General features: G+C 45.5%; 1 protein-coding gene across 1 annotated transcript in view; it reads right to left on the reverse strand.

Annotated features, from left to right (window-relative positions):
- Positions 1 to 26,453, reverse strand: part of LOC138503903 (mucin-5AC-like) — a 488,816-nt gene that overhangs the window by 35,010 nt on the left and 427,353 nt on the right. The window contains exon 60 of the mRNA XM_069623989.1: positions 9,551 to 9,659. Coding sequence (XP_069480090.1) covers positions 9,551 to 9,659 — 109 coding nt within the window. The remainder of the gene's footprint in view (positions 1 to 9,550; positions 9,660 to 26,453) is intronic.

Genomic DNA, 26,453 nt, shown 5'->3' on the forward strand with positions numbered 1-26,453 from the left:
TTTTGTCTGTTCTGGTGCCCGTTATGGTTCAAAGTAGATCCAGGCGTGTCGCTGTCCAAATTGTTGGCCCAAAGTGGGCCTGCTAGACCAGGCAGCACAGGCTCGTTATTCCCAGCCAGCAAATCCTTGCCGTTCAGTTTGAGATCGGGATTGACAGATCCTTGTGCTACACATAAGTTGTTAAACTTTGCTTCCACCAGTTTGTATTTGTCAGCCAAGGTTAAAAAGTGTGAGCACTGGTCCACCTTCCCAGAGGAACAAGCACACGGAGGATCAATCAGTTGGCAAACTCTTGTCGGATTTCTTTTGTCGTCACCTTGCTTTAGCCCTGCAGATGTTAGACATGCTGCAGGAGTGATTGGGTTCATGATAATATCAGGAACAATAGTGTTTGCCAGTTGTTGGTCGCACTGAGGATGCGCAGTAGAGGGCCTTGTGTCAACCTTGCATCTAGTCTGTGCCAGACACAGCTACTAACAGCACTTTGGCAAGGGCGTCTGGCCAGAAACAACCTTCTTAGCTATACCAGGGTCAGAGGGCTTCACAGAGTGAATCTCAGTATCCGGTAGATCCAATGCCGGCAGACAAGGCACTTGGGAGGAGGTTTCATTAGTGGCATTGGTAGGCAGTTCTTCATCATCATAGTTCGATATGTTCATCAGCGAGTCAGAGACGTCACTAATGCACAGTTCCAGGACTGTTGACGACTCCTTGGACACTTTCACTGTCTGCTTGCTTTCCAAGGGTTTACTTTTAGGTAGCAGACCATTAACTGTAACATTCACGGTTTTAAGAATGCGTAAACATTTTTGTGAATTGGTGGCTCTTCTGTTCGCTTTCCGTGCTGGTAAGTTTTTGGTTTTCTTACCGGGACCACTTAAGGCATGTTCGTCACTTTTATTTCTTTTGTGTGTATCAGTTGGGATCTTGAAGATGTCATATATGCTGGCCGACTGCTCGACAGGGTCCACCGTCGCTCTAGGTTGTTCCTTGAACACCGTCTCCTGGTGTAAACTGCTTGCAGATGTTGACGGTGTTTGAGGGTTTAGTAATACTAAGTTAGCCACGTCTTGGGCCTCTTTTACAGCTTTCTCAAACCCTCTTGCTACGGCGGAGCAAGGATCCCTGTCCGGGATATAAGCAGGCAGACTGTGTTCAGCACTGCCGGTTAGGTCCACCGACCTTACACTGCCAGTCAGGTCTAACGACCCTACCTGTTCCAAAATAACTGCTGGAGGGACCTGTGTGCCAATTGTGCTTTCCGTGAGTTCCACATTTTTCTAAGGCAATGCTACTGCGCATGCCGGATTGGTGGATAGATTACTGTGTTCTAATCTGGGACAAGAGCGAGAAGTATCTAGAACAGTGGCTGGAATACACCTCTGATACTTAGCAACAGCTGATGATCCATTCGGTGTTGTGTCTTTTTGTTAAATATATTCAAAGCTTCTTTTGCAACCTCAGCCAGCAGTTTTTTGTCAATGTTGGCGTTCCTTACGTTGTCTAACATAGCTGCAAAAGTTGCATCTGTCTTCTTGTTCGTCTCTTGCAGTATCACCTTGCAGTCAAAGGACTCCTGTTCAATTTTACACACGTTGATTGTCAAGGTGCGTACTGCCGAAGCCAAGTCTTTCATGTTGTCATTGAGTTGCTCGTACATTTTGAGGAACGGTGCAATGGATATACACATAGATGACATTATCAGAGCCGGTAGATCTTGCGAGTTTTGTATGTTTCCTATTGCCACCTGCTCAAACTCGGCACGGTGCGCACTTCTTTTTTTGCGAGTGACAAAGCGTCTGATCTTTGGGAATGGTCGTTCCATAAGAGAGGAGTCAGAGGACACCTGCTCCGAGACGTCCTCACTTGCTGACACAGGTATTGCACACCCGCTTTGTTCTATTTGCGACTCTTCCAGTGAGTTAGTTACGTTCAGTCGTTCGTTCTGGTAAGAGCTTTTCGCCTTTTTGTTTTGAGAGCATCTGAGACTGGGTGAGATGCTTTCATCCCTTCTTCGGCGTTTGACAAGGCAGCGGACTCAATGCGATTTCAGTTGCTCAGAGTTGGGCGAAGACGCTTTTTCAACGTGGGGCAGCCTAGTCAACAGATCTGTGGTTATTAGGCTGTCCGACGTTGTTCCTGTGTCACCTTTCGGCGTTCTTTGTTTGTTGATGCGTGTAAGATCAGCCAGCAGTTTATTCACAACCTCAAGTGAGTTTCTGCGGTCCATGCCGACTACACTGGCATTGGTCAAGGCAGGATCGGGCTCCCTTGATGTTGCGGTCCGAAGAGCGTCTGCTAGATTATATTGCTGCCTTACCACAAAGTCATCTGAGTGTTTAAAGACCACATCGTCGTTTTCACAATTCGAGCCACAATCAGAGACACAGTGGAACTCTGTAAGTGTAGCTTCGCCTACTGATCCTATTGTAGACACTGCACTAAAAAAGCGGCCGTGAATTAACTCTCCACTATAGGTGAATGTAGATTTAGGACTTTGTGACGGACAGTTGATACCGTGGCAACTCGCCACACAATGAGCCAGGCAAGCATTTCCAGACGCAATGATCATTTGGCTCCTGACACTCGCTGTCGCGGGAGGGTTGTCAGCGTCGGGTGAGTTGCTATCTGTCGAACCGTGACAGAAATCTGCCGTTGTCGTTATATTACTGGAGTCAGCCACAACCTCACCCACAGAACCCCCACCCCCCCCTGTAAGGTGCAAACGAGCCGGTATTCCTCCCATGAACGCATCATTATTTACAACCAGAGGGAGCATGGGGGGAAGCTCCCGAGCAGAGTGCGTATTTGTGGCATTTCCAGCACTGTTTCCATTGTTATTTCCAACTGTGCCTCCTGGGCAAACATTTGTACAACTGGCAGTAACTCCCGACATGAGGTTACATACTTTCGTGTCACTTACTTGAGGCTCATCTAGGAGTTCTGTGGTGGCCAAACACGGTACCGGCTCATTTGTAGGGACATAATCCAGGCCAGTAGATGTGTCGCAGTTTGCAAGGGTTGCGGTCGCTGGAGTTGCTAGTTTGGCTGGCAGCGCTGCTTCCAGACGCCGTTGAGCGCGTGTTTTAGAGGGGTAAGCAACTTTCATTGCCGCAAAGAACCGTACAGGCCCCTCGAGCTCCCTTGAACTTCCTTGGACTCCTTCGACTTTACACCGACTCCGCGCCCGCTCCGCGGGGGTATCGATTCTTCGTAGGCACGCAGGCACGCCGGTACGCCCACAATGCAAGGGACAGTGTAGACAAACTGCAGGGAAACAGCTCTCCGCACCAGTGACTCCTTCGACTCTACACCAACTCCATACAGGCTCTTGCTACCAAGGACCCTAAGTGAAGACCGAAGGGGGGTCTGCTGTGTTCAGTTCACCATCCATGGGTGATTATTACATTTTTATTATAGACGGCATCTGTGTTGGCAGTTATGATTTGAATGGGTTCAGTTGGCTCTAAGGAGATGATACTTGTGAACATATACGATCCACCCAGTAGCACGATTAATAAGCACACTGGTACTTTGATTAATACCCTGTTGACAGGAATTACAGAAGGCACTTCTGTGTTGATGGATGGTGATTTTAATGCTAAAATCCCTGAGAAGGTATGTTATTTTATCGAGGATAAGCTCTCATTACAACTAGATTTAACACTGTACAATGCCAAAGGAGTTGCGTGGGCAGAAGTGTTGTACCCAAATAGGCTATTGCTGTTGAATAATGGATATTGTCAGGGGTATAGACACAAAACCTTTACCAGGGTGAGTAGCATAAGCTCATTGACAATCTATTTTGTTTTTGTTAACCAGGCCACGCTTGGTATGATAAAGGACATGGCAGTGACATGTAGGGGAGAGAGTGATCATTTGTCCCTAGTGGTATATTGGAGATCTGCACTTGGAAGACAGAATAGGATTTGAATAATGACATATTTATCTCTAACAGTAAAAACTGCATGAGTTGCAACCAAAGAAGATTAGATTGGGCGCTACCTAAGCACTTCTTGATTTGATTGAAAGCTTTTTAACTTATAGTTGTAGAAATATGTCATAGTCTTTTAGGGCAAAGAAATTATACATCTCGGGAGGAAAGATATATTAATGTTGGGTGAAAAGACGGACGTTTAGATCTAGAGATATAGCAGTCACAAAGGCAGTTGCACCATGACATAGGTAGCTTAATTGAGGAGGCATCTAGTGATCAACTATCTGAAAAGATCTCTAAATTAAAAAAGAATTTTCAGAAATGGCTCAGGAATTTTCTGAATGAATTGGCGAATAACCGCTGGAAGCTTTTAGCTGATAAAGCATTAAATAATTATCATAAGGGAATGTGGGAGGTCATTAATGGTCATTCTAGTTGTGCTATGCCCTTGATTAGTACTGAGGAAGGGTAGTGGATTAAATATTTTGGTGATGGCTTGGGCAGTAAGTTGGAGGAATAAAAGATAATAATGTATGGCGAATTAGGCTATAGGTGTTGACTATATTGAGAAACTTGGAAGGAAATTGTAAAACTCTTGGACAGCTGGCCCTGGCGGGAGCTGCAATGTTCTGATCAAGCAGCATCCCTGTGTGTGCTACATAGTACTGCATAGTACTGCATAGTTTATTTGGTCAAATTAGTATGGAGGGGAATGTTCCAGCATCCTGGAAGGAAAGTAATATCCTACCGATTCACAAGAAAGGCTGTTGGAGCAACCTGGGGAACGACCGTCTTCTAGCAATGCTAGACATTCAGTTAAATTATTTGTGTAAGTCCTGTTGCAAGAATTAAGAGATCGGGCAGAATCTAATAACATCTTGCCTGCCAACCAAACTGAGTTTAGGACAAAGACAAGTACCACCCATAAAATACTGGTTTTGGTCACCCTCCTCCAACAAGCCTGGAAAATATTCTTGGGAATTGGCTCTGGAAAAAGCTGATGGTGTGGAATTTTCCATGGGGCTTATTAGATATGATAATCCAGTTATACTCTGAAATGAGAGCACAAATACAGGTAGATGGTCGGGGTAAGGTTGCAGACTGGATAGCAACGAATAGGGGAGTCAAACAAGGTTGCATCCTGGCATCCACATTATTTAATTTGTAGCTAGCAGATTTAAATGGTGTTTTATCTTCTGTCTCTGAGTGTCCCATCAAATATGGAGGTTTGAGAGTAAGTTGGTTGGGATACAGAGATGATCTTTTAATAATTGATTACACGCCACACAGCATAGAAATTCTGCTGGAGGCTCTTGGTAGATATGCTATGGAGAATGGCCTAGAAATTAATATTAATAAGACGAAGGTCATAGTTTTCAAAAGTGATAGGCAAAGGAAAATTAGATATAAAGGGAGCTTGGTGGAACAAGCACTGTGGATATGTGGGCACTCCAACAAGCTCCTATTATAAATAATTGTATTGGAAGACAAGGTGGATATTCACCACAGACTATCATAACATTTTACAAAAAAAAAACATCTGGCTGGTGATACTGTACGCCATAGAAATATGGGCTCACAAACATCTAAGGAGACTTGAGATTTTGGAAGGGAAAATTCTAAAATTATTATTTAGACTTCCAAAATCCCTTTCTTTGGGCTATTGTCATCTAGAATGTGATATCTTGGGTCTGGAATACTGGATCATATACAAAAAAGATATGTGTTGTGGGGAAATGATGGCATTGGAAGATAACATTATAACTAAACAATTGTTTAATTAGTTCATAGCTTTGCATGTTCCTTATATATCTGGATGAATGCCTGATGTCTATTGCCAGAAGGTGCAGTTACTCTACAACATTTGCAGCGTAGCATTAAGGAGTCAGTGAAAAAATATGCTGAGGAGGTTGAGATTGTGAATTTGGGTATTAAAGTCAATAGTGGTAACTATATTCAATATATGTTGATGTGTGAGAACTCTTCAAGCTATACAAAGGCATTTCCAATTTGTTATACACTCAAATATTATCTTAGAAGTCATTTCAATACTGTTGGGTCTTTGGAGATATTAGGGTCAAGATTGACCATTGCGCATAAATACCGTTGGTGTGGAATTTGTAAAGAGTTTGTATGGAATCCATTAAACATCTACTGCTAAAATGTATTAGTTCAGACACTATTTGTGGGAAAATGTGGAAAATGTATGATGGTTGTACCCTGCAAGGTCCAGAGATTTTATGGGATACCTTCATGGAAGGCAATGATCTTAACTCTATGTATATTATGGCAAAATTCTATGATCAAATTATGAACATTTTAGATTGCCTTGGAGAAGGCATTTTTTAATCGAATGTTGGTTATTTATTGTATTTTACTTTATGCTATTAATTATAAGCAATTGTAAGCGGCAAGGGACATGAAAGCAGAAAGTAATTGCGGTGGGGTGAGAGGGGATGAAAGGTGTGGAAAAGGGGGAGGAGGGAGAGGAATGGTAATGCAGGGCAGCACTTACATCATTACCTGGCAGGGAAAGATGGCAGTCTCCAGCACTGAGGAGGCTCGGAGCAGGGGCTTTACTGTGTGGTAAAGCCCCCGTTCTGTGCCTATTCATTGGCTGGGAGGTGAATACCACACCCCGCCGGTTGCTAATATATTATTTAGAACAGACTCCTTTATGGTCTTGTCACTTGCTTAGAATCTTCAGGTTTAACCCTAGACTGTTTCGTCGAATTCCTCTCTCTGTGCATAACTATTCTGAATCCTATGGGATGCAAGGGGTGGACTGGCCTATAGAGAACGCTGGAGATTTCCCGGTAGGCCTCTGCATCCTGGTCCTCTCTTGTTTGGTAACCTACTTTATTTCCAAATGTTCTCATAAGAAAAGGGTTGGGTCTGTTGAAAATATGTAATATGGGGCCACTGTGAAAATTATTTCCAAAAGCAAAAATAGGATCCAAACAAGAGTTATTGGCCACAACCCTGCACTGGAGCTGCATCTTGGCTGCCATCCACTCTCCTACTTTATGCTCTCAAAAGTTTCCTGGGAAGTCCTCCTCTCACATTTTTGGGGAAATATATTTGTGAGTCCTAATCTCTTACTTTCTAGTTCCAGTTCTGAAAGACTGAATGTGACAGAAACCATCACACACACAAAAAATGGATCAGCAAGTGCCAAAAACGATTTTTAAGGCAAAGCCTTGCAGAATCCCAAGGTGGACATGTATTTCATGACTACAGAGACTCAGGGATGTCATTTGTGGGTCGCTAAGGGTCGCAGATGCGACCCCTGAATCCTCCCTAGCTACCCCTGAGTAAAATAAAATATATGTGCATCATTTTTGCTGTGTTTTCTCTTTCTTTTTATGTTTCTTGATTTCTTTTTTGGTTTAGGTGTTTTTCGTTGGCATTTTTTTTTGTTTTATCCTTGGCCTGTCTGTATCATTTTTCACCGTATTTCATTGGTGTTTTTGTTTTTCTGTTTTAGACTTATTTCTGTCTAATGTTTGAGCTGTTGTAGCACGATTTTGTGGGATCTGAGCTCTTTATTGTTTTTTCTTATTATTATTATTTTTTGTAGTGTAGTCCTTTTGCCTTTCTAATCTTTGTGGTTCTAGCCCTTTTTCTACACTGTCATCCAGTTGCCCTCTTTGCTCTGTATATTTATATTAACAGATGCCATTTCCCCTTTATATTTGCTATCCAATTTTCCCCAGTCTATGGTAGAATCACGACTATTGGTATTGTTTATACTTTTCAGTATAAACAGATGGACTTTGCTATTTTACACATGTCCATTATGCTATTTTGACCTTGCAAGTTTGCACTATTTGCTGCTGCTATGTACTTTTCTAACGAGAGAGGTACTTTACATTTTTGCACATATAGATACATGTAGATGCATTTTTGCACATGTAGATACTGCCATTTTGGCCCGGCATATTTGCACATAACTGTGTTGCTATTTTTGCTTGCATTTGCACTTTACTTCATCTGTTATTTGTGTCAGATTGCCGTCCCTTGCATTTTTGCACATGTAGATATCGCCACCTTGGTCTTGCATATTTGCACATCATCATGCTGCTATAATTGTTTGCACTTGCACTTTATTTGCATCTGTCTTTGGTGCCAGAATACCCTATTACTGTCTAGTTATGATTCACATATTTAAGATGTTTTTATCCTAACATGGGGCTGGGATATGGCGCATTTATGTTTTAATTTACTGTCATTGATGGGTTTTTCCTAGTCTTTCAATTGTATGTGGAATACTCCACTCATTCAACTGTATGCGTATTATGACCTTTTTCTTTTACAACTGTAAATCATATTGGTGGAACTGTGGAACTGTGGGTTTGCCTGATTGGAATGTCCAGTTTCGACCATAGATGCATGGACCCCTTGTTACGACCTGTATTTAATGCACTATGCACCGCTTTGTCATTTGGCTTACATTGTTGGCCACTTGTGTCTCTATATTCCATCATGGCTGCCGCCTATTCGATCTCCCCAGGCACCTACCCAGTTCCACTGAAATAGCCAAAGGACTATATTTGCTAACTATGAATGTGCTCCGGTCCTTTGTTTCTTCACGTGACCAAGCGCTCAGTTGAGCGTGAAACGCATTGTGTGCGGGTCGTGCTTACGGGCGTCCTGCCTCTGTTATTGCTGCTGCCTTACCTAGATGCGTGAGGGATCTTGGGTACAGTGGACGTCACACTAGGGATAGTATTACTGGCACGCCCTGTGTCAACGCCCATTTTCGAGTTTCAAAAAACAAACTGTAATACTCCGCAGCTTCCACTAGATGTCGGCCTATGCACAGCATGTGATCTACGCAGATTCCACAAGCCTCAGAAATATATATATATATTAAAACTCACTGCAACCAGTAGCCAGTGGATATTTGTCAAGGTCCATTGGGCAAGGGAACATGGTAACATCTCATTTGGTGATGAAATGTATATCATGTTACAGTGATATTGTAACCATATTTTTCTTAGTGTACTCATGAAGAATGCTATGTGACACCACTGCCTGTTTTGTCAAGAGGTGAATGGTCATGTGCCATAACCTGCCGTGATGTCACTTGGGTTCGGGCTCAAACTACATCACTTCCTGTCATGTCATCAGAGGTCAAGGGTTGTGCAATGTCACATATGCTCCTGGCATTTTGGTGCAATGAGGTCCCTGCAGAAATTGTAATTTGATGTTGAAACAGGCAAGCTAATGGTATCCAATCCTTAAATACCTTATACAGGCTCTAGCCTGCCCACCCTCACCCTATAATCAAAAGTCTCAAGGGCTAGGGGCGAATCAAATGACATTTTGTGTCCAGGAAAGCTCAAATCAGCAGGAAGTGCCACCCTAACTCTGTGAGCATTAACAGAAGCCTGGTGCAGAAGCGGTCATCCAGGACATCAGAAACACATTCCTAATTGCAGCAAAATGTTCTTGTCAAAATACAGGTTTTTCTGCTATGTTGAGCATATTACAGGAAGAAGTGGATTAGCTAACATAAACATGTATTTGATTAATTTGAGAGGCTGTAGCCACAAAAGTAATGCAATGCTGCAGAAAGCAATCAGTGAGCCTTGAACAGCCATTACTCACAAGGATGAACTACCGCAGGCTCCCTCGCAGTAAGACATATCAACAGTGGTCCAGCAATCGCCGTGTCCAATTCGTGTAACTTTAGGTTGAGTCTTGCAGGGTGCATATTCTGCAAGAATACAGTCAAAGAACAGGATTAGACAGCATTAACAAAGATATAATGGCAGACAGATTTTAAATAGAGCAATTTTCCATCTAATTCAGTTACTTTTGTTTGTAAAATATCTGTTTTATCTTTAAATTAAATAAAATGGGCAGGTACATCTGATGACCAGCAAGACCTCGATGGTGTTCACAACACAATTTCACATGCCCTCCCGCCCCCCGTTGCTATTGCAAAATAGAGAAACTGCTTTGCATGTCTGTTAGAGGATGACAGAAGAAAACAGAAAGTTATATAAGGGGTGCATAAATAAACACAAGTGGCAGGAGGAGTAAGCGGTCAGCAAGGTGGAAAGATCATAGTAGGTGGAAAGGCTCGGTCTATGGAGGTATTACTTCTGGGAGGGGTGTCTCTGGATTTGAAGGCAAGCCGTGTAGCACGCTTGACAAATGTCTGGCTCTTGAGTGAATAAGGGCACAGTGAATGATTGTGGGAGGTGATAAGTCTAGTGACAATGCTCGTGTGAGCCTTAAATATATTAGGAACATTGTTTACTTGACCAGTGAGGAAGGAAGTGAATAGTGTATGCCTGATTGCAAGAGCAGCCTTGTTCTAACTATATAGCACCAAGTGGAAAATAACAGAATATTGTGGCCCCATGAGACTTCATCCAAGATGAATTTGAGACTACAGTAGGTCATAGAACCACGGGAAGCAGGTTACAGAAGCATCCATCTCACCTTAATGTAAGGGAGACTGTGTGCATCAATTGCAGGAAGCAACATGGAAGGCAAAGAACAGAACAAGTCAGGAGTATTCCCCACAGACAAAGGGAATAGAGTTCGTTGGAAGGGATTGGTGTTGGGGCAGAGAGCAGGAGAAATGCATGTAGGTGCTGGTAAAAGAGGGAATCATACTAGGGAATTGGAAACTTGGAAAATGAATGTCATGAAGGAATAGATGACTGACCACTGATGTCCAAGAGGAGGAACAGAGTCTTGGAGTGGGACTTCTGAAGGTACACAGGGATGAGTAATGACTCATTAGGCCTGGGAAAGCTGTGTCCAGTCTCCAAACATTGGCTTTTTGAGTAGGGAGCAGAACAGGCACCCAATGAGAGAAGATTGGAGGTGAGTTGCAGATCAGACAATGGCAAAAATGCATAGAGGATGATGCTGCCTTTTGAAAGGGGTGAGTACAATGATCTATGGTGGGATACGTGGGTTGATTTCCAGAGGTGGAGGATGATTGCTGTGTAAGAAACAATGGAAGTAATCAAAAAGAAAAAGAGACAGAGCTAAGCACAAATAATTGTAGTTCCATGGGTGTGTGGATGGGGGACAAAATAAGACACTCTGTACAGGACAAAAAGATAAAGATGAGTAGTAGTAGTAGTACTAGTATTAGTAGTGGTGGTATTGCGTCTTTGTATGGCACCTTTCACCATCAGTATGGTCCCAACACACTGTAGGTTGAACGCCCTCGGGGACGGAAGTCAGGGTATGGGAAGAAATGTGTGGAGGTGCTAGAATGGGTGTGTGCCAGTGCTTAAGGTATGAGGGGTGGTCAAGTCCCTGCTAGCCACTCATGTTGATCTGGCATGTGGATGGGTGGTGAAGTGGTCTATAGGGGGGTAAGTTAGAGATGGATAGAAGTTATATGTGCAGCTACATATCAAATTTATGTCGTAAACGGTAGCTGTTTACTTATGGCAGAGGTGTCTTCAAGTTGTGTATGATGGCAGATGCGTGCAGGTTTGGGACCATACCTTCAGCTAGTCTCCCTATGCATGTAGAGTAAGAGGTTAAATGTATGGTTTACATTCGAAGCAGAGACCCAGAATTAGTATGATGGCTAATTTCTAAATCAACTAACTATAATGTAGAGCTAAATTATATATGCTCCTACGACCAGTGTAAAGGTTACCATGAACGTTCTTCTAGATTCAATAACTGGCTATATTCTACCTTCTTCGAGATTCCAAGGTAAGCCAACATTCTTCAGTTCGCCTAGGTTCAGTATCCTTGTTAGATGGTACAATTAGCTTAGATTCCATAGAGGACTATTCTGTGTTCATCTAGTTCAGTGCAATGGATACATTCAGAGTTCACCCTGAATTAATATAGTGGCTGCATTCTGCAAGGATCTGGAATGAAGTGATGGGTACTTTACATGGGTAACTAGAATCAATACATTGGCTGTATTCTTCATTCACCTAGATTAGAGCCTGGCTGCATTCTGCAGTCTGAAAAGACCCGGGGAGAAGAAATGACTACCGTACACAGGTACCTAGAAGCACTTGATGTATTCTTCATCCACCTGGTTCGTGCCTGGCTGCACTCTGCAATCATATATTGTCAGTGCCTGGGTTGCACTATGACAATCAACTTTAAAGAACTCAGAGTACGTACCATAACAGTTGCCTTGCTGCATGCAACCACTGACAATGAGAGTTAGGGTGTTGTGTCTTACCTGGCTTTCGCTGTTGATTGGTATTGATGCCTGTATGGGGCCTTCCACAGGAGAAGGCGCGAGCTGTAGTTGGGAGTTAACCCTGATAACCTCCACCATTCCCTGCTGGTTGCCCGGTCAGGAGCATCCAGGTTGAGAAAACGAGTGCAGGTGTTCTCGGGTCACTTGAGTCGATTCAGGGAAGTCGGGTTGCAGGAGGGAAAAGCCAGGTTTGTAGGGCCTTTCTGAAGCCAATGTGGCCCTCTTGGAGGCAGAGGGCGAAAGGGAGGGAGTTTCAGATTGTGGGTGCTTGAACAGAGAAAGATTATCCTTCTAGTCTGGTGAAACTGAATGGGGGAACTACTAGGAGGTGTGCAGAGCCAGATCTGAGGATTCTGTTGGGTTGGTAGTGAGAGAGTTTGTTTTAGAGGAATTTAAGGACTTTCTTGTGGAGGGCACAGTGGGTGATGCGCATGGCTTTGAAAGTGACCCTCCAGCTGATTGAGAGCCAGTGGAGCACCCTGAGTGCAGGGGATATGTATTCTCTTGGGGAGAGGGCAAAGAGGAGAGTTTTGTATCCATTGGAGCTTTCTGAGCTGGGAGGCAGAGGCACCTATGTAGAGGGAGTAATCGTAATTTAGCTGAGAGAGGATGATGGCCCCAAGTACCATGTCACACAGTTTGATCAATATATTGGTTTCAATGGAAAATGAGTGCAGGCCAAGTGCAAGCTCTGAGGGACCTAAATGGCAAGAGGCAATTGCCAGAAGGGCCAGCCCGATTTACGAGTGAGTTCCGTTTTACTAGAACAAATGTGGACCTGTTTGATAACTGAGTAGTGTAGCTGGTAGTTTTGATCAATGTTATTGACACTATGTTCTTTAAAAATGCACCACTTTCAATGACTAGGGTGGATAGCTCTGGGGCAATGCGCTCAGCTTGGAAGCAAGATGACGCATTGCAGATCCCCAGTTCTGCGCTTGGAACCCCCAGGGTATTAAGCAATGTTATAAATATCCAATAACAATATAAAAAAAAAACACCTCAAGTAGTACTCTGTTTTTGTAAAAGCCAATAACTGTGAAGACCTCTCATTTTTATTACACACGTTTATATTTTGGCCCTGTCCAAACCTGACCAAGGGAAGGGGGCTTAGTAAAAAGGCCTTTGGGAAAGGTCTACTTCTGATGTTACAGTTAAATCAATTTAGGGTGATTAGTCAAAAACCAAAGATAAAATAAGCCTTCCCAGAAATCGAACCACCCACTAATACATTCAACGTTTCTATTTCTGGGAGGGCTTCAGTATCCATCTAATGCCCAAGGAAGGAAGGAGTGCTTAAAACCTAATATTGTGAATGGTACTGAAGTGTATGAAATAGAGGAATACATTAACTGGTCCCAGGGAGGATAGGTTGCCACTTATCTTCACTCTTAGCCAGATCAATGTACAGAAACGGACCTTTTTACTAATAGAATAGGTGGATTAGTTTGATGTCAGCAAAACATTTGAGACGAGGCTTTAAGGTTATGGATTTGCAGTATGCAGGACAGATTGCCTAGTTTCCTGCAGGTCAGGAGTCTGCAACCTTTGGCACTTCAAATGTTTTGGACCGCGTCTCATATCATCCCTTGCCATAATAGTCAATATCAAGGTATCATGGGAATTGTAGTCCAAAACATCTTGAGAGCCAAAGGTTCCAGACCCCTGCTGTAGGTACTTGAGATACTGTGATCTTTTTTCGAATGGGTGTTCAAAGAGAGTTCCAGTTTGAACAAAGTCCTTCACTACTAAAATAATATATGATGTGTGCTAACCATGTACATGAAAGGAGAATGCACATAACCTGTATGCACCTTTTAGGACATAACCCAGGTGTTTGGAGCTCCAATGCCACCACAATGTAAAGTATATACTCTTTCATAATTTGCATAATATGAATAGTGAAGAGAACTAAACTAAATAGAAAGTACAGGGGCGTCTTTTATGGGTCGCCAGGGGTCGCAACTTCGACCCCTGAGGTCGCCCTTGCTATCCCTGTGGTCTCCCTTGGTTACCCTTAAAAAAAGTTTTTTTAAAAGTATTTTTTTTTAAATGCAAGCTCCTGGGCTGTGGCCAGCGCCATGTGGATCTTTGCTTCTGGAGTGGCTGGTTTTCTTGTTCAGGCCTTTTTCAAAAAAATGAACAGGGTTTCCACAAGTCTAACACTTTCAGCAGTGACCCTAAATAAGAAAGAATAGAAATACCAAATAATGTGTCTTTCAGGAATTCTATACAATAATTGCGAAACTCATTATTTCAGGCACACTTCAGGGGGTGAGTCACTGATTTAGTCTGTTCTTAAACACCTCAACTCAGCCTTTCATCCTTCTGAGGTCGTTAAATGAGTACCAACACAGGTTGGGTGATATTGTATGCGTATTTTTTCTATATAAAGCACTTAAGCATAAGTGCTATATAATAACACATCAATATCATCTGGTTATGGACGTTTGCTTGCATTCACAGTAATTTGGTAATATGGGTCTATACACACTGATCTTAACAATGCATATGGTGATCCATTCTTGAAATGCATATCACATTATAGTGATATCAGAACCATATTTTTCGTAGTGTACTTAGGAACAATACTATGTGATGCCACTTCCTTCTTTGTCAAGGGGTGAAAGGTTGTCTTCAATCGCTTCCCGCGAGATCACTTCGTTGTGGGTTCAAATTACATCACTTCCTGTGATGTCATTAGAGGTCAAGGGTCGTGTGATATCACTTCCGCTACCCCAGACATTTTGGTGAAATGACGTCCTTGAGAAAGTATATGGAGACTGATAGATGATACATTGTCTAAGCTGGTATACGATTTCAGGTACAGTGATTATCAAAAAAATGGCATTGTGCAAAGTCCAAACTTTTAATGGTACTTTAGGTTTGTGTTTGAGAAAGTTGAACAACAACAGTGGATAGCCATACTGTGCAGCTGGTATCCATTTACGCCTAAAACAGATATCACATTTGCTAAGTAACATACCATATGGTTCCTAAGACCAGATAATGCATTTACAATGTTTTGTCAAACCCTGTGTATGGTGATCCGATTATTATACATTCAGCTACTTAACAAGTGGAAAACAACCAGTCTTTTCTACATCCATCCCTCTTGACTACAATATAATCTGCTAACAAATCCAAGCAGGATAAACCTTCACACTACATCATGGGTCATTAAACGTCCATGGTCTGCGACACACACATTACATTCTTTGTAAACCTCACTTAATTTTGTAGAGTCCAGCTTTTACTGTAACCATGCAATATCTATTACTCAATGGCTATTAAACACTGCTTCACAGTAATCAGATGACTTCATTCGCAAAGAGAAGTTATGAACAATCTGTCTTGCTTGCCCTCTTGTCAGTCAGGTAACTCAAGGTGATTGAGATTGTCATCAGCTGACAACCCGTTGTAAATGCTTCACTGCTCTAGAACCTCACTCACCCTGCTTATTGGTCAATCTGACCAAAGGTTGTTCATTTGTAAGCTGCCTAGCTAGGCCATTCCTTTCTACATTGTTAGTCTAAAAACCATACCATTTCAATACACACTCATATTAATGGACTCAGACAAACAGTAAAACATAGTTGATGTGATCCCTATTTATGTGTATTCATGGGACACAATATATGTATTATCAAATATCTGAAAAAATGCTTACTGGAGACAAGAAAGTGTATTCATTGTCCTATTGCCAGCATCTCAACTCAAGAAGCACTCAATTACTGCTGTGTCATACCACCAACATGTATCAGCCTCTTAACATATGCTGTGACCTTCTTCAGAGTTCTGTTATTGAGTTGGCATATCAAGCATGGTGAATCTACTCGTTCTTCAATGAGAGAGTACGCTACATCCACCTATAACTGATCTGCTGCCCTCTCACTGCTCTGGTGACTTTACTGCCTGGTGCTTGGCTCCATACCTTTAATTGTGCTGGATATTGGAGCGCCCACCCTATTGTCTGTCTCTCTATTTTCCATATCACTGCATACACAGTCAATGATGTAGAAAAGCTCCTCAGCATTCCTTTCATCTCATACTGGTAGCTGTGGTTGGACCCGAGGGGTAGGTGGAAGAATATAAGTATCTATCATAAAGGATGTATCCCTCTAAAAAAAAGATCAAATGTGTATGTACAGTAAAAGCTAGTTTTAAAGAAGGTCCATTCCCCTTGTCGGGTAGGATTAGGGTCAGCGACAGATGTACAGGAGCTATACAACTTGCTGGGGCTCTGAATATTCAAGGTTTGGTGTTGGGGTGTTTTAGGGGACACTAGGCAACTCTCAGCCCAACTGTGAGCCAGTCTACTTTAGTATACAAGACAGAAGCCATGAGATGGCTGATTTGCTAAGCGGGAGGTAGTCCTAATGCTCAGTTAATATTGTGAGCATTGGAGGGGTACATGGTCCTAGATCTTAAGTACTAGATGGTTGTCACATACCACGTCCCCAGTGATCAAGTCTGTTGCAGTCTCTATCTGAAAACCAGCTGATTAAAGTCAGATGTTGATCTCCATTGCAATGTGTGTATCAAAGAATTGAATGGGGCCATGGGGTCAGTCTTTTTAAGGTTTGTTTCGAAAAAAGCTGTCAGGTTCTTGGCTGTTTAGGACCAGGGGCTGCCTGCTCAAAGACCATGTGTCCCAACCAGTGGTTTTGGAGGCAGCTTCTGGTTACAGTGCCAGATTAAACCCTGTGGTGACCCCTAGACAGTCAAAATGCCCCCCACGCCCCAGCAAATTATTTCCTTATACATTTTAGATGTTCTGAACTGCTTTATTTTGATCCGTTGTCACAGGCCCCTTAAAAGGATTGGAGCCCATAGACCGGTGCCTACTTGGCCTTATGTGTAATCCGGCACTGGTTGGTTAGTTCTTCATATTAGGAGGCGACTAGAGCCCATAAATGAGATCTTCTGAAGCTGGGAACACCTGTCTGGCAGAGGTGCAGCTCTGGTTGCTAAAGGGTAAAAGGCACCTCTAATGCTAATGAAACAAGTAAAGAGCCTCGAGTTGAAGTTCAACACATTTTATGCAGCTGCAGTCTTCAGGTTCTGTCAGCTTTCAGTGCATCTCCAGGCTCTTGCCACACAGTAGTGAGAGTCAGCGATTTGGTGCAACACACAATGAAGTTTATGCAGTAGTTACCGCTCATGTCAATGCTGGTCCCAACAAGACAAAGGGTGTTAGCACTATCTTGGGGTCACTATAATAGCTGGAAGTGTGGTTCCTGCATATCACAGATGTAACACAAACATTAGGTTGGTCTTGTAAAAAAATTACAAGTTACTCACCGTAGTGACTAACATACTTTTAGTCCATAGTCCCTTTTCCTCCATACTGCATGGGGCGTCCCTCGTGAGGGACAGGAGACAGAACCTCTTTCACCAGAAGAAAAATCTTTTTCCCCTCTAAATTTAGAGATGCACGGAGGCGTGGCCCTGGGGGCATACGCTGCTCTGACTCCGCCCTCCGGCGCCACACTTCAGTCCCCATACACGCGTCAACAATAGAAATACCATTGCTTAATGACACCAGACTATTAGGGGGGAGGATGGTGGGATGTATGGAGGAAAGGGGACTATGGACTAAGAGTATGTTAGTCACTATGGTGAGTAACTTATAATTACTCTTACGTCCCGTCCCCATTCCTCCATACTGCATGGGCGCTTACAACTGAATGTAGTCCCAGAGTGGAGGGGAGACCCTCCTTAAGCAAACAGGTTCCAGAGAACCGCCTGTCCTAAAGCCCATCTGATCTGGAACCGGCATCCTAACAGTAATGCTTGCAGAAAGCCAAGGCAGGGGCCCATGTGACCGCCCTGCTTATGACCTGCCAGGGGACATGGCGATGAAAGGCGATGGCCGCTGCCTTGGCCCTGACCGCGTGGGCATGCATGTTTGCCAGAAGGGGTCTATGCTGGCCCTCGTACGCTTCCTTGATGGCCGAGACCATCCAGCGGGAGACGGAGGCTTTGAAGGCCTGATAGCCCGGCCTGGCGCCTCCAAAGGTGATGAATAAGGCATCTGACTTGCGGAAGCCCTTGGTCCTGTCCAGGTAGAATTTCGGGGCATGCCTGACATCCAGGCAGTGCAGAACTCTCTGAGGCTCGTCCTTCAGGTCCGCAAACAATGTAGGAAGGACAATCTCCTCGTTTTAAGTGAAAGGCTGATTGCACCTTAGGTAAAAATGCGGGACGGGTCCGCAGGACCACCTTGTCTTTGTGAAAGGTGTTGTACGGCTCGGAGGCAACTAGGGCCTGGATCTCGCTGACCCTGCGTGCCGATGTGAGGCTAACAGGGCCGTCTTGATGGTGACCAGCCTAATGTCCGCTGTCGCCGTAGGCTCAAAAGGCGAGGGCGCCCTAGACCAGATTCAATTCCCATATGGGGTCTGGCTTCCCGACGGGCGGGTAGAGCCTAGCGAGCCCGGCCAAATGCCTCCTGACGATCGGGTTGGAGGAGGAGAAGACCCCTTCCTCGAGTTCCTGTAGGCCCCAATGGCTGAGAGGTATGTGCAGCAGGTGTCCACCTGCACGCCAGTGTTAGCGACGTGTGCTGCGAATGACAGCATGTCGGCCAATGAGCAAGCCAGCAGGTCGATATCCTTGGAGTGAGCCCAGTAGCAGAACCTGGTCCATTTAGTCTTATACTTGGCTCTGGTAGCCTTGCTCCTAGCCCCTGTATGATTTCCAGGTTGGCTTGAGATAGGTTGAGGTGGCTGAGCGTCACCTGCTCAGGAACCACGCTGTGAGGGTCAACTTCTGGGGGCGGGGTGGATGACCCTGCCCCCCTGCTGTGTCAGAAGGTGTGCTGGGCTCGTCGGGAGGTGGATTGGCAAGACCGCTGAGAGGCTGAGCAGCTCCGAGAACCATGGCCTGATTGGCCACCGTGGAGCTATCAGAATGAGGTTGAGCTGGCGAGACTCCTTGAACTTGCAAAGTACTCTGTGAATCAGTGGAGTGGGTGGGAAGGCGTATGCTGACATGCCGTTCCATTGGATCCACAAGCCGTCAGCCAGGGAGCCTAGGCCCTTCACCTACAAGGAGACGAACTGGGGGAACTTCTTGTTGTGCCTCGAGGCAAAGAGATCCACCTGGGGGAGGCCCCAACAGTGGAAGATCTCCTGTGCAACAAGGTCGTTCAGCTGCCACTCGTAGTTCGTCCGCTCCCAACCTGCTGAGCCTGTCCCCTTCCAGGTTGAATTCCACCAGAAGGTGCACTGCCGTGAGGTAGATGTCGTTTTCCAAGGCCCATTCCCACATGCTGATCACCAGTCTGCCCAGGGAAGGGGACCTGGTCACCCCTTGCTTGTTGATGTCGAGTTGTCTGTCTGGATGAGGACCACTCTTCCCTTGATACGTGGGAGGAAGGCTCAGAGCGCTAACCAGATGGCGTTCATTTGCAGCCAATTGATGTGGTATTCTTGTTCTTGACGGGTCCACGTGCCGTGGACCGAGAGGTCCTCCAGGGTGGCTCCTCAGCCTTCTAGGGAGGAGTCTGTGGTAATCATCACCTGAGGGACGGGGGGGCCGTAAGGGCTTGGCCTTCAGCAGGTGCAGTCCCTGGACCACCCTGTTAGGTCCGGGTGGAGAGAGAAGGGGATCCTGATAATTTCAGCCTGAGAGCCCCTCTCCTGGTTCCAAGATGCTGCGAAGTGTAGCTAAATCCTCCTCATCATGAGTCTTCTGTATGGGACGGCCAACAGTACCGCTGCAAAAAGGCCCAGCATATGCTGGTACCACCAAGCTGAAGTAGAGCCCCGGCTGAGGAAGTGGGACGTGGCCCTCCTGATGGCTGCGATCTTGTCCTCCGAGGGGAAGACCCTCTCGGGGCGCGTGTCCCAGATGAGGCCCAGGAAGGTCAACGACTCTGTGTGGGTTGCAGTTGTGACTTCTTGAGATTGAGCGAAAAGGCCAGGTCGTGTAGTGTGTTCATCAGTGCATGGGAGGAGTGGTGAACTGCTTCCTGAGATGTACCCCTGATGTCGTCTAGGTAGGGGTATATATGGAGGCCCTGAGCCTGGAGGAGGGCTGCCACCGCATGCTTGAGTCTGGTAAAGTTGAGGCCGAAAGGGAGGACCTTGTACTGAGAATGGCAGCCCATGATCCTGAACCAGAGGAAAGACCAATGGGTTTGCCAGATCGGGACGTGCAGATAGGCGTCCTTCAGATCCAGGGAGCACATCCAGTCTCCCCTACATAATGTCTCTGCAATAGAAGCTGGCATCACCATCTTGAACCACTGGAGAGGTACGGAGAGGTTGATGGTGGAAAAGTCCAGTAAACTCTCAGGCCAGCCTGGTTCTTTTTCTGAATGGCGAAGATCCTGGAGTAGAAGCCCGATCCCCGCTCGGAGGCTGGGACTTCCTCCACGGCCTGGCTCAGCACAAGCGACGAATCTAAGCCAAAAGAGTTTATGTCCCAACTTGCGGAAGAGGGGAGAGGAGGGAGGAGAGGCACGAATAGGTAGACGGTACCACGAGGATACTACTGACAGGATCCAGGGGTCAGCGAAGTTCTGTCGCCAAAAGTGTGTGTAAAGAGCAAGCCTGTCCCCCACTGGTGACACGTGGACCCGAGTGGGTATGTCATGACTTCTTACCCTCAGAGGCAGAGGCGGAGGAGGGGGACTGGAAAAAAGCCCTTGCCCCACCCCCCTTTTTGATGCTTGTGCCGACTAGGGGTCAGCAAGCGTTCTGGCTGCCTAGACCTCCGTTCCTAGAAGCCTCGGAAGCCTCCAGATGAGCGACCATTATCCGAGCGTTGCGGAGACTGAAAGTACGCTTTGGGCATGGTCTTTGTCAGAATGGATAAAGAATTAGCCGTCTCAGAGCTATTCTTCTTCTTGTCCAGCTCTTCGTCTGTGCTGGAGTGGAAGAGGTCACTGCCCTCGAAGGGCAGGTCTAGAATACGTTCCTGGACATCCGGGTTGAACTTGGTTTCCCGGAGCCAGGCCATCCTTCTCATGTCCGTGGCAATACAGATGGCACGTCCGGAGGTATCGATGTGTGCCAGCGTGAACTCCATGATATCCTGAGCCACAAGCTTGGCCTCGGCTAGCCCCACCTTGAAACGTGATTAGCTATGGGTGGGGAGTTCCGGGAGGAAGTCAGCAATTTCCCGCCATAATCTCTGGTTAGCGGCTGCCAGCATGGCACCTGCGTTGGCCTTTCGCAGTTGCAAGGAAGCGTTGGAATACAGCTTCTTACTGTATGCCTCCAAGGTTTTCTCCTCCTTGCCTAACAGCTCCATCGAAGAAGAAGCCGAGGACAACTGAGGCTTGGAGTACAGTGATGTTGCAGTAATCACTGAGGAGTGTGGTTGAGGATAGGAGGAGAGTGTATCTCCCTCCATCTGCCTGTACTTGGCGTCCAGGCAGAGGTTGACTGGCTGGATAGAGTGTGGTTTGAGCCAACCCTTCTTGCGAGGGAGACATTTGTTTGTAGTGGAATTCCCGTTCTGGCAGAAGGGCGCGTCGTGAGGACTTCAGCGAGGACGCCCTCTGCCGGCTGTTCAACCTGGGACTGTGGGAGGCCCGGGTATTCCGCCAGGCCCGAGATACGTTTGTGGAAGGCCCTGGCAAATGATGGCGTGTCAGGATCCTCCTCCTCATCAGTATCCTGAGGGTCTGGGGGATCCTGTGGAGGAGGAGGAGGAGTATCAGGAGATGGAGGCTGGGGCACGGGGACCACCGCCGGAGGCTGAGGAAGAGACGGAGGCTGGTATGGAACCGCCTGTGGAGTAGGCTGAGGAGCCGGAGGAGGCAGCTTTGCCAGGGCCAGAGGCGTCGGCAGAGGTGTCTGTGGTGCCGCTAGCATAGCAGGAAGGACTTCCCTGACTGCATCCTTGATGATAATCCCCATATCTGGAGAATTCATGAGGCCGAGGAACCTCTCAAAGATCCGGTACTCGCTGGCTGAAGAGGAGGAGGAGGAGGGCACTGAAGAGGCAAATGAGGCCGCTGCTGACCCGGTACATACGGACGCAAGGGAAAACAGCCTTGCGCATAAGAAGGGTAGGCCATAGGCCACGTGCCTGGTTGATGCCAGTCCCACCTCGATACTCGTTCTTTGCCAAAGTCTTGCAGAGGCTTCGAACGGGTGTCCTTTTCTGGCCCGTTGGCCATTTTTGTTGAGCTACCTACCACATGGTTTCGACGTGTTGCTTGGCTCATTTATGCGAGCCTCTGCCAAGTCTCTTATGTGAGCATCGTGTGATTTGCCCCGCTCCTCGGGCCCCTGCCCGGTAGGTGTAACCACCTCAACCCGGGGGTCGTTAGAGCTGCGTTCAGGCACCCACTCGGACGTGCTGCCGGTAACAGGGCATTTCCCCTCGGCCATGATGCCGGTACAAGAGTGGAGCCTCTTGGGCATAAGCCCGATAGTAGAGCCTAGCAGCCCCTCAACTCTGACACCGGGAGGATCCGAGGACCCCTCAGCCCAAAGGCTGGTAGCTGTGACAGCCTCAGTGCACAAGTTGGTAAAAGGACCTGACCGGTCCCTCCCGCGTAGGAGAGTCCCTGGGAAGGAGTCTCCCTTGCAAGGTGCGGGGATGAAAATATAGGCCCTACCTCTGGTCCTCAGATGGAGACCGCTGAAAGAGCTCCCTCCACCTGGCTAGTCTGTTCTTCAGTGCTTTTGAGGACAGCGAGCCGCATGCCAAACAGGCTTCCCAACCATGGTCTGGGCCAAGGCAATGTAGGCAGAGGGCTTGGGGGTCTGAAGTTGGAAAAGGCCAGTTGCAGGATGGGCAACTGCTGAACCCTGTCGAAGTCGACATGTGCCGGGGAGTAGCTGTGGCATCTGAGGACCAAGTACCTGTTCAAAAAAGACAAAAGAAGAGATAGAGGAAGAATCCGCGGGTGGAATTACATGGCCGAAGACAAACCCAGGAGTGCTGGTGAATTCGGCCCATTCCAGTTGGCACGGAAAAGGGGACAGAGGTGTGGCGCCAGATGGTGGAGTCAGGGCAGCGCATGCTCCCAGGCCGCTCCTCCGCGCACCTCTAAATTTAGAGGGAAAGAAGATTTTTCTGGTGAAAAAGGTTCCGTCTGCTGTCCCTCACGAGGGACGCCGCATGCAGCATGGAGGAAAGCAGACTGGACGCAAGAGTATGCATGTTTCTAGCATGGATTCCTCATTTCCATTAATCGGGCAAGGAAGCGAACCATTAATTTGGGCACCCATTCAAATCATTATTATCAGATATGGGTCCCTTGAGCCCTATATTTCTGGGCAGACAGCACCAATACCATATATGAACAAACGCAATTCTCAAACATTCTTCCAGAGGAGCAATCATAAGGGCTCCTCACAGTGAGAGATGCATGCTTGCTTGCAGAGTACATGAGGTACCCTAAACATCAGGTACTCATAGCACATAAAGAGGCACATCAGTTTGCACACCTTAGATGAGCTTTAAATTTGGAGCACATCAAGGAAAAATTGCAAACCAGCAGGACAGAAGAAAAACATGTACAGGTCCGCTGCATCAGAGACGTGGCTTAGGACTTTCATTCTCATAACACACGTCTACAATATGTTATTGATGACTGACATAAGTGTGATGTCTGTTTTTGAAGCATATACCACACACAGTGCTTCTTTTAAGCAATAATATCCTAACCAACACATTTACAGTCATTTTATTAACAAATTGGCAGTATCACAAATGTATCCAAATGTTCAACTCTGGTAGAATGTTACACACATTTCTCGAAGAGTCCTCTCCTAAACATATTTTTAGAAGCAGACATATATGACGGCATGTTTAAAGCACTTATTGCAAAGAAAAGACAACAGATATGAAGGCGTATATGCAGAATATAATATAACTTAACTACATAGGTGATGATGATGAATTCAATGATACACAATCGTGAAACAATTGCTGTATTTGACCATTAAATAATAGTCATGTATGATTTCTTTAATGTAATGCTTGCAGCACTTTTGATAAGTTAATGCTACTGCTTCCAGTGGGGACGGCACATATTATGCAAGCTTCCTACTAGACTGTTCTTTCCCCGCTTCCTCTGAAGCCACATTGACTTTGACAGACAGACCAGGGTAGGAGGCGGAGGAAGGCAAACACATCACAACATGGTCTAGGGTGGAAGGTAGAGAGAGATTAAGGATTACCTTCGCATACTGTTTTTTGGAGGGTGAGGAGCATCACAGTCTCCTTTCCCTCAAGGCTTTGTTACATTAAGGCTATTCTAAGTGGTCACGACCAGTCTATGCCCACCAGCGGTCACCATCTTTGCCTAAAATCTAAAATCCTGCCCTAGTGAAAGGGAGGGTGCCAAACTGGCACCTTGCTTAGGTCAGCAGACCTGATGTCACCATGTCTTCCTGTGTGTGGTCACAAAGGGACTACGAGAGTCATGCGGCACACCGTGTGTAATTTTGCAGTTACAAAGGGTATCTCACTAATCCTAGCACATTGTTATTCTGCATCTTTACTGACAGTCCTAGAAAAGAGTAAAAGCTCAACGGGTGCCATCCTTCTACTGAGTGCCTTAAATCATTCATGGCCTTGTTGGGACAACTGAAGGCTACATTGTAGCTCTTCCACAGTAAGCAGCTTCACACTATTGCTCTCCACACCAATACCCATACGATGTATAACTTCCTGCACAAATACCTCTGCACAATTAATGGCTATTATTGCAAATATCTGCGAGGACAAACAGCTTAACTACTTTAGAACTATGTATGAGGAGACCCAACTGGCTTTTCTAACTAATAGTAGTGTGTCACTTGTGGATAGTACTGAAGTGGGTGGCCCACTCTCTTTCTCTCAGGAAGAGATTAGATTGGCTCTTGGTGCCAAAAGGGTGTTAGGGTGACATAAGTGGACACAATCCCTGTGCATTTATACAAGAGTTAAAGTGGGATATGGGTCCTCTTCTTTCAGAAATTATTTAACGCCATTAATGGCCGCTCAATAGTCCCTATGTCCTGGGTGTGGGCAAAAATAAAACTGATATATAAAAAAGGAGGCAATGATGAGCCTGCCAATTATCGTCTCATCTCACTATAAGATTCTGTGGGTAAAATCTATGCTAAGATGCTTTTAGATCGTTTGCTAATGTGGATTGAGGGGACCGAGGGCATTGATTATCGACAAGCAGGGTTTCAACAAGGGGTATCCCCCCATTGATCCGTGTTTTAGACTCTCATTGCTCATTAGCAAATATGTTACACAAAGAAAGATGAGCTTATACTTACTATTATTGACTTAAAATGTTCATTCAATGGTGTACCCAGATCTAAATTATGGGAGACATTATTGTATATAGGAGTGCAATCTTCTTTGCTAAAAAATATAATGCCCTCGATAGTGATAATAAAGCAGCTGCAAGATGGAGCTTGGCGGGCGATAAAACTACCCATTTTAAAGTGCAGAAGGTGGTGAAACAGGGCTCCATTTTGGCACTCACTCTTTTCTGTTTATTTATCAATTCAATCTTTGATGTAATTGATAAGGTGGGCACCAATGCTCCATCTCTTCGAAAGGACAAACTCCCATTATTATTATTTGCTGATGATGCAATTTTAGTTTCGCAGACTTCTATGGGTATGTGCAAGAAATCTGCACTCTTTCATGAATATTTCATTGGAAATAGACTGAAGATCAATAAGAAAGCCAAGGGTTGTTGAGGGTACTATAATAGAGCAGGTGACTATGAATGATTACTTTGGAGTGAGGTTGAAAAGCAAGTGTGGGTGGCTTAAAAAATGTGCTAAAGCCGAACACACTCTAGAGTTGTCAAAGCTGTTTTCGGCTATTCGAAAACCAATGCTAATAGGGCCATCTGACCTTCACTTGAGCTCTAAAAATATAAAGCCAAGACAGCCACCATTTATAGCTGAGATCTAGGGATATTTGAATATCCATAAATTAGGAATAACAAAAAACACCTTCTTGTGTCTGCCCAAAGGAACTCCTAATGTTCCCATTAAAATGGACATTCATTTTTATAGCATACAATGTGAAACAACCCTTAGGCCATTCTGCACTGGCTATGGGTCTGGTCATCATCAGCGCTAGCCAAATTGAGAGAGGCACTTCTCGGTGTCCTCTCCGAAGCTGTTGAAGCTCAATACAGTGGTGTCTGCATATTACATTGGCCTAGATTTTCAAAAAAAGGTGCACCTTAATGAGGTTTGCTATTGCAGACAAAATGCGCTTCTGCCATTGTGCATCTCATTGCATGTGTCTAATTCCCATAACATTGACTAAAAACACACTTTGCGCCAGACAGAGCAACTTAGTACACATAAAATGAAC

The sequence above is a fragment of the Ambystoma mexicanum genome, chromosome 11 (genome assembly GCF_040938575.1).
Source record: "Ambystoma mexicanum isolate Mex_15411 chromosome 11, UKY_AmexF1_1, whole genome shotgun sequence".
NCBI classification, from domain to species: Eukaryota; Metazoa; Chordata; class Amphibia; order Caudata; family Ambystomatidae; genus Ambystoma; species Ambystoma mexicanum.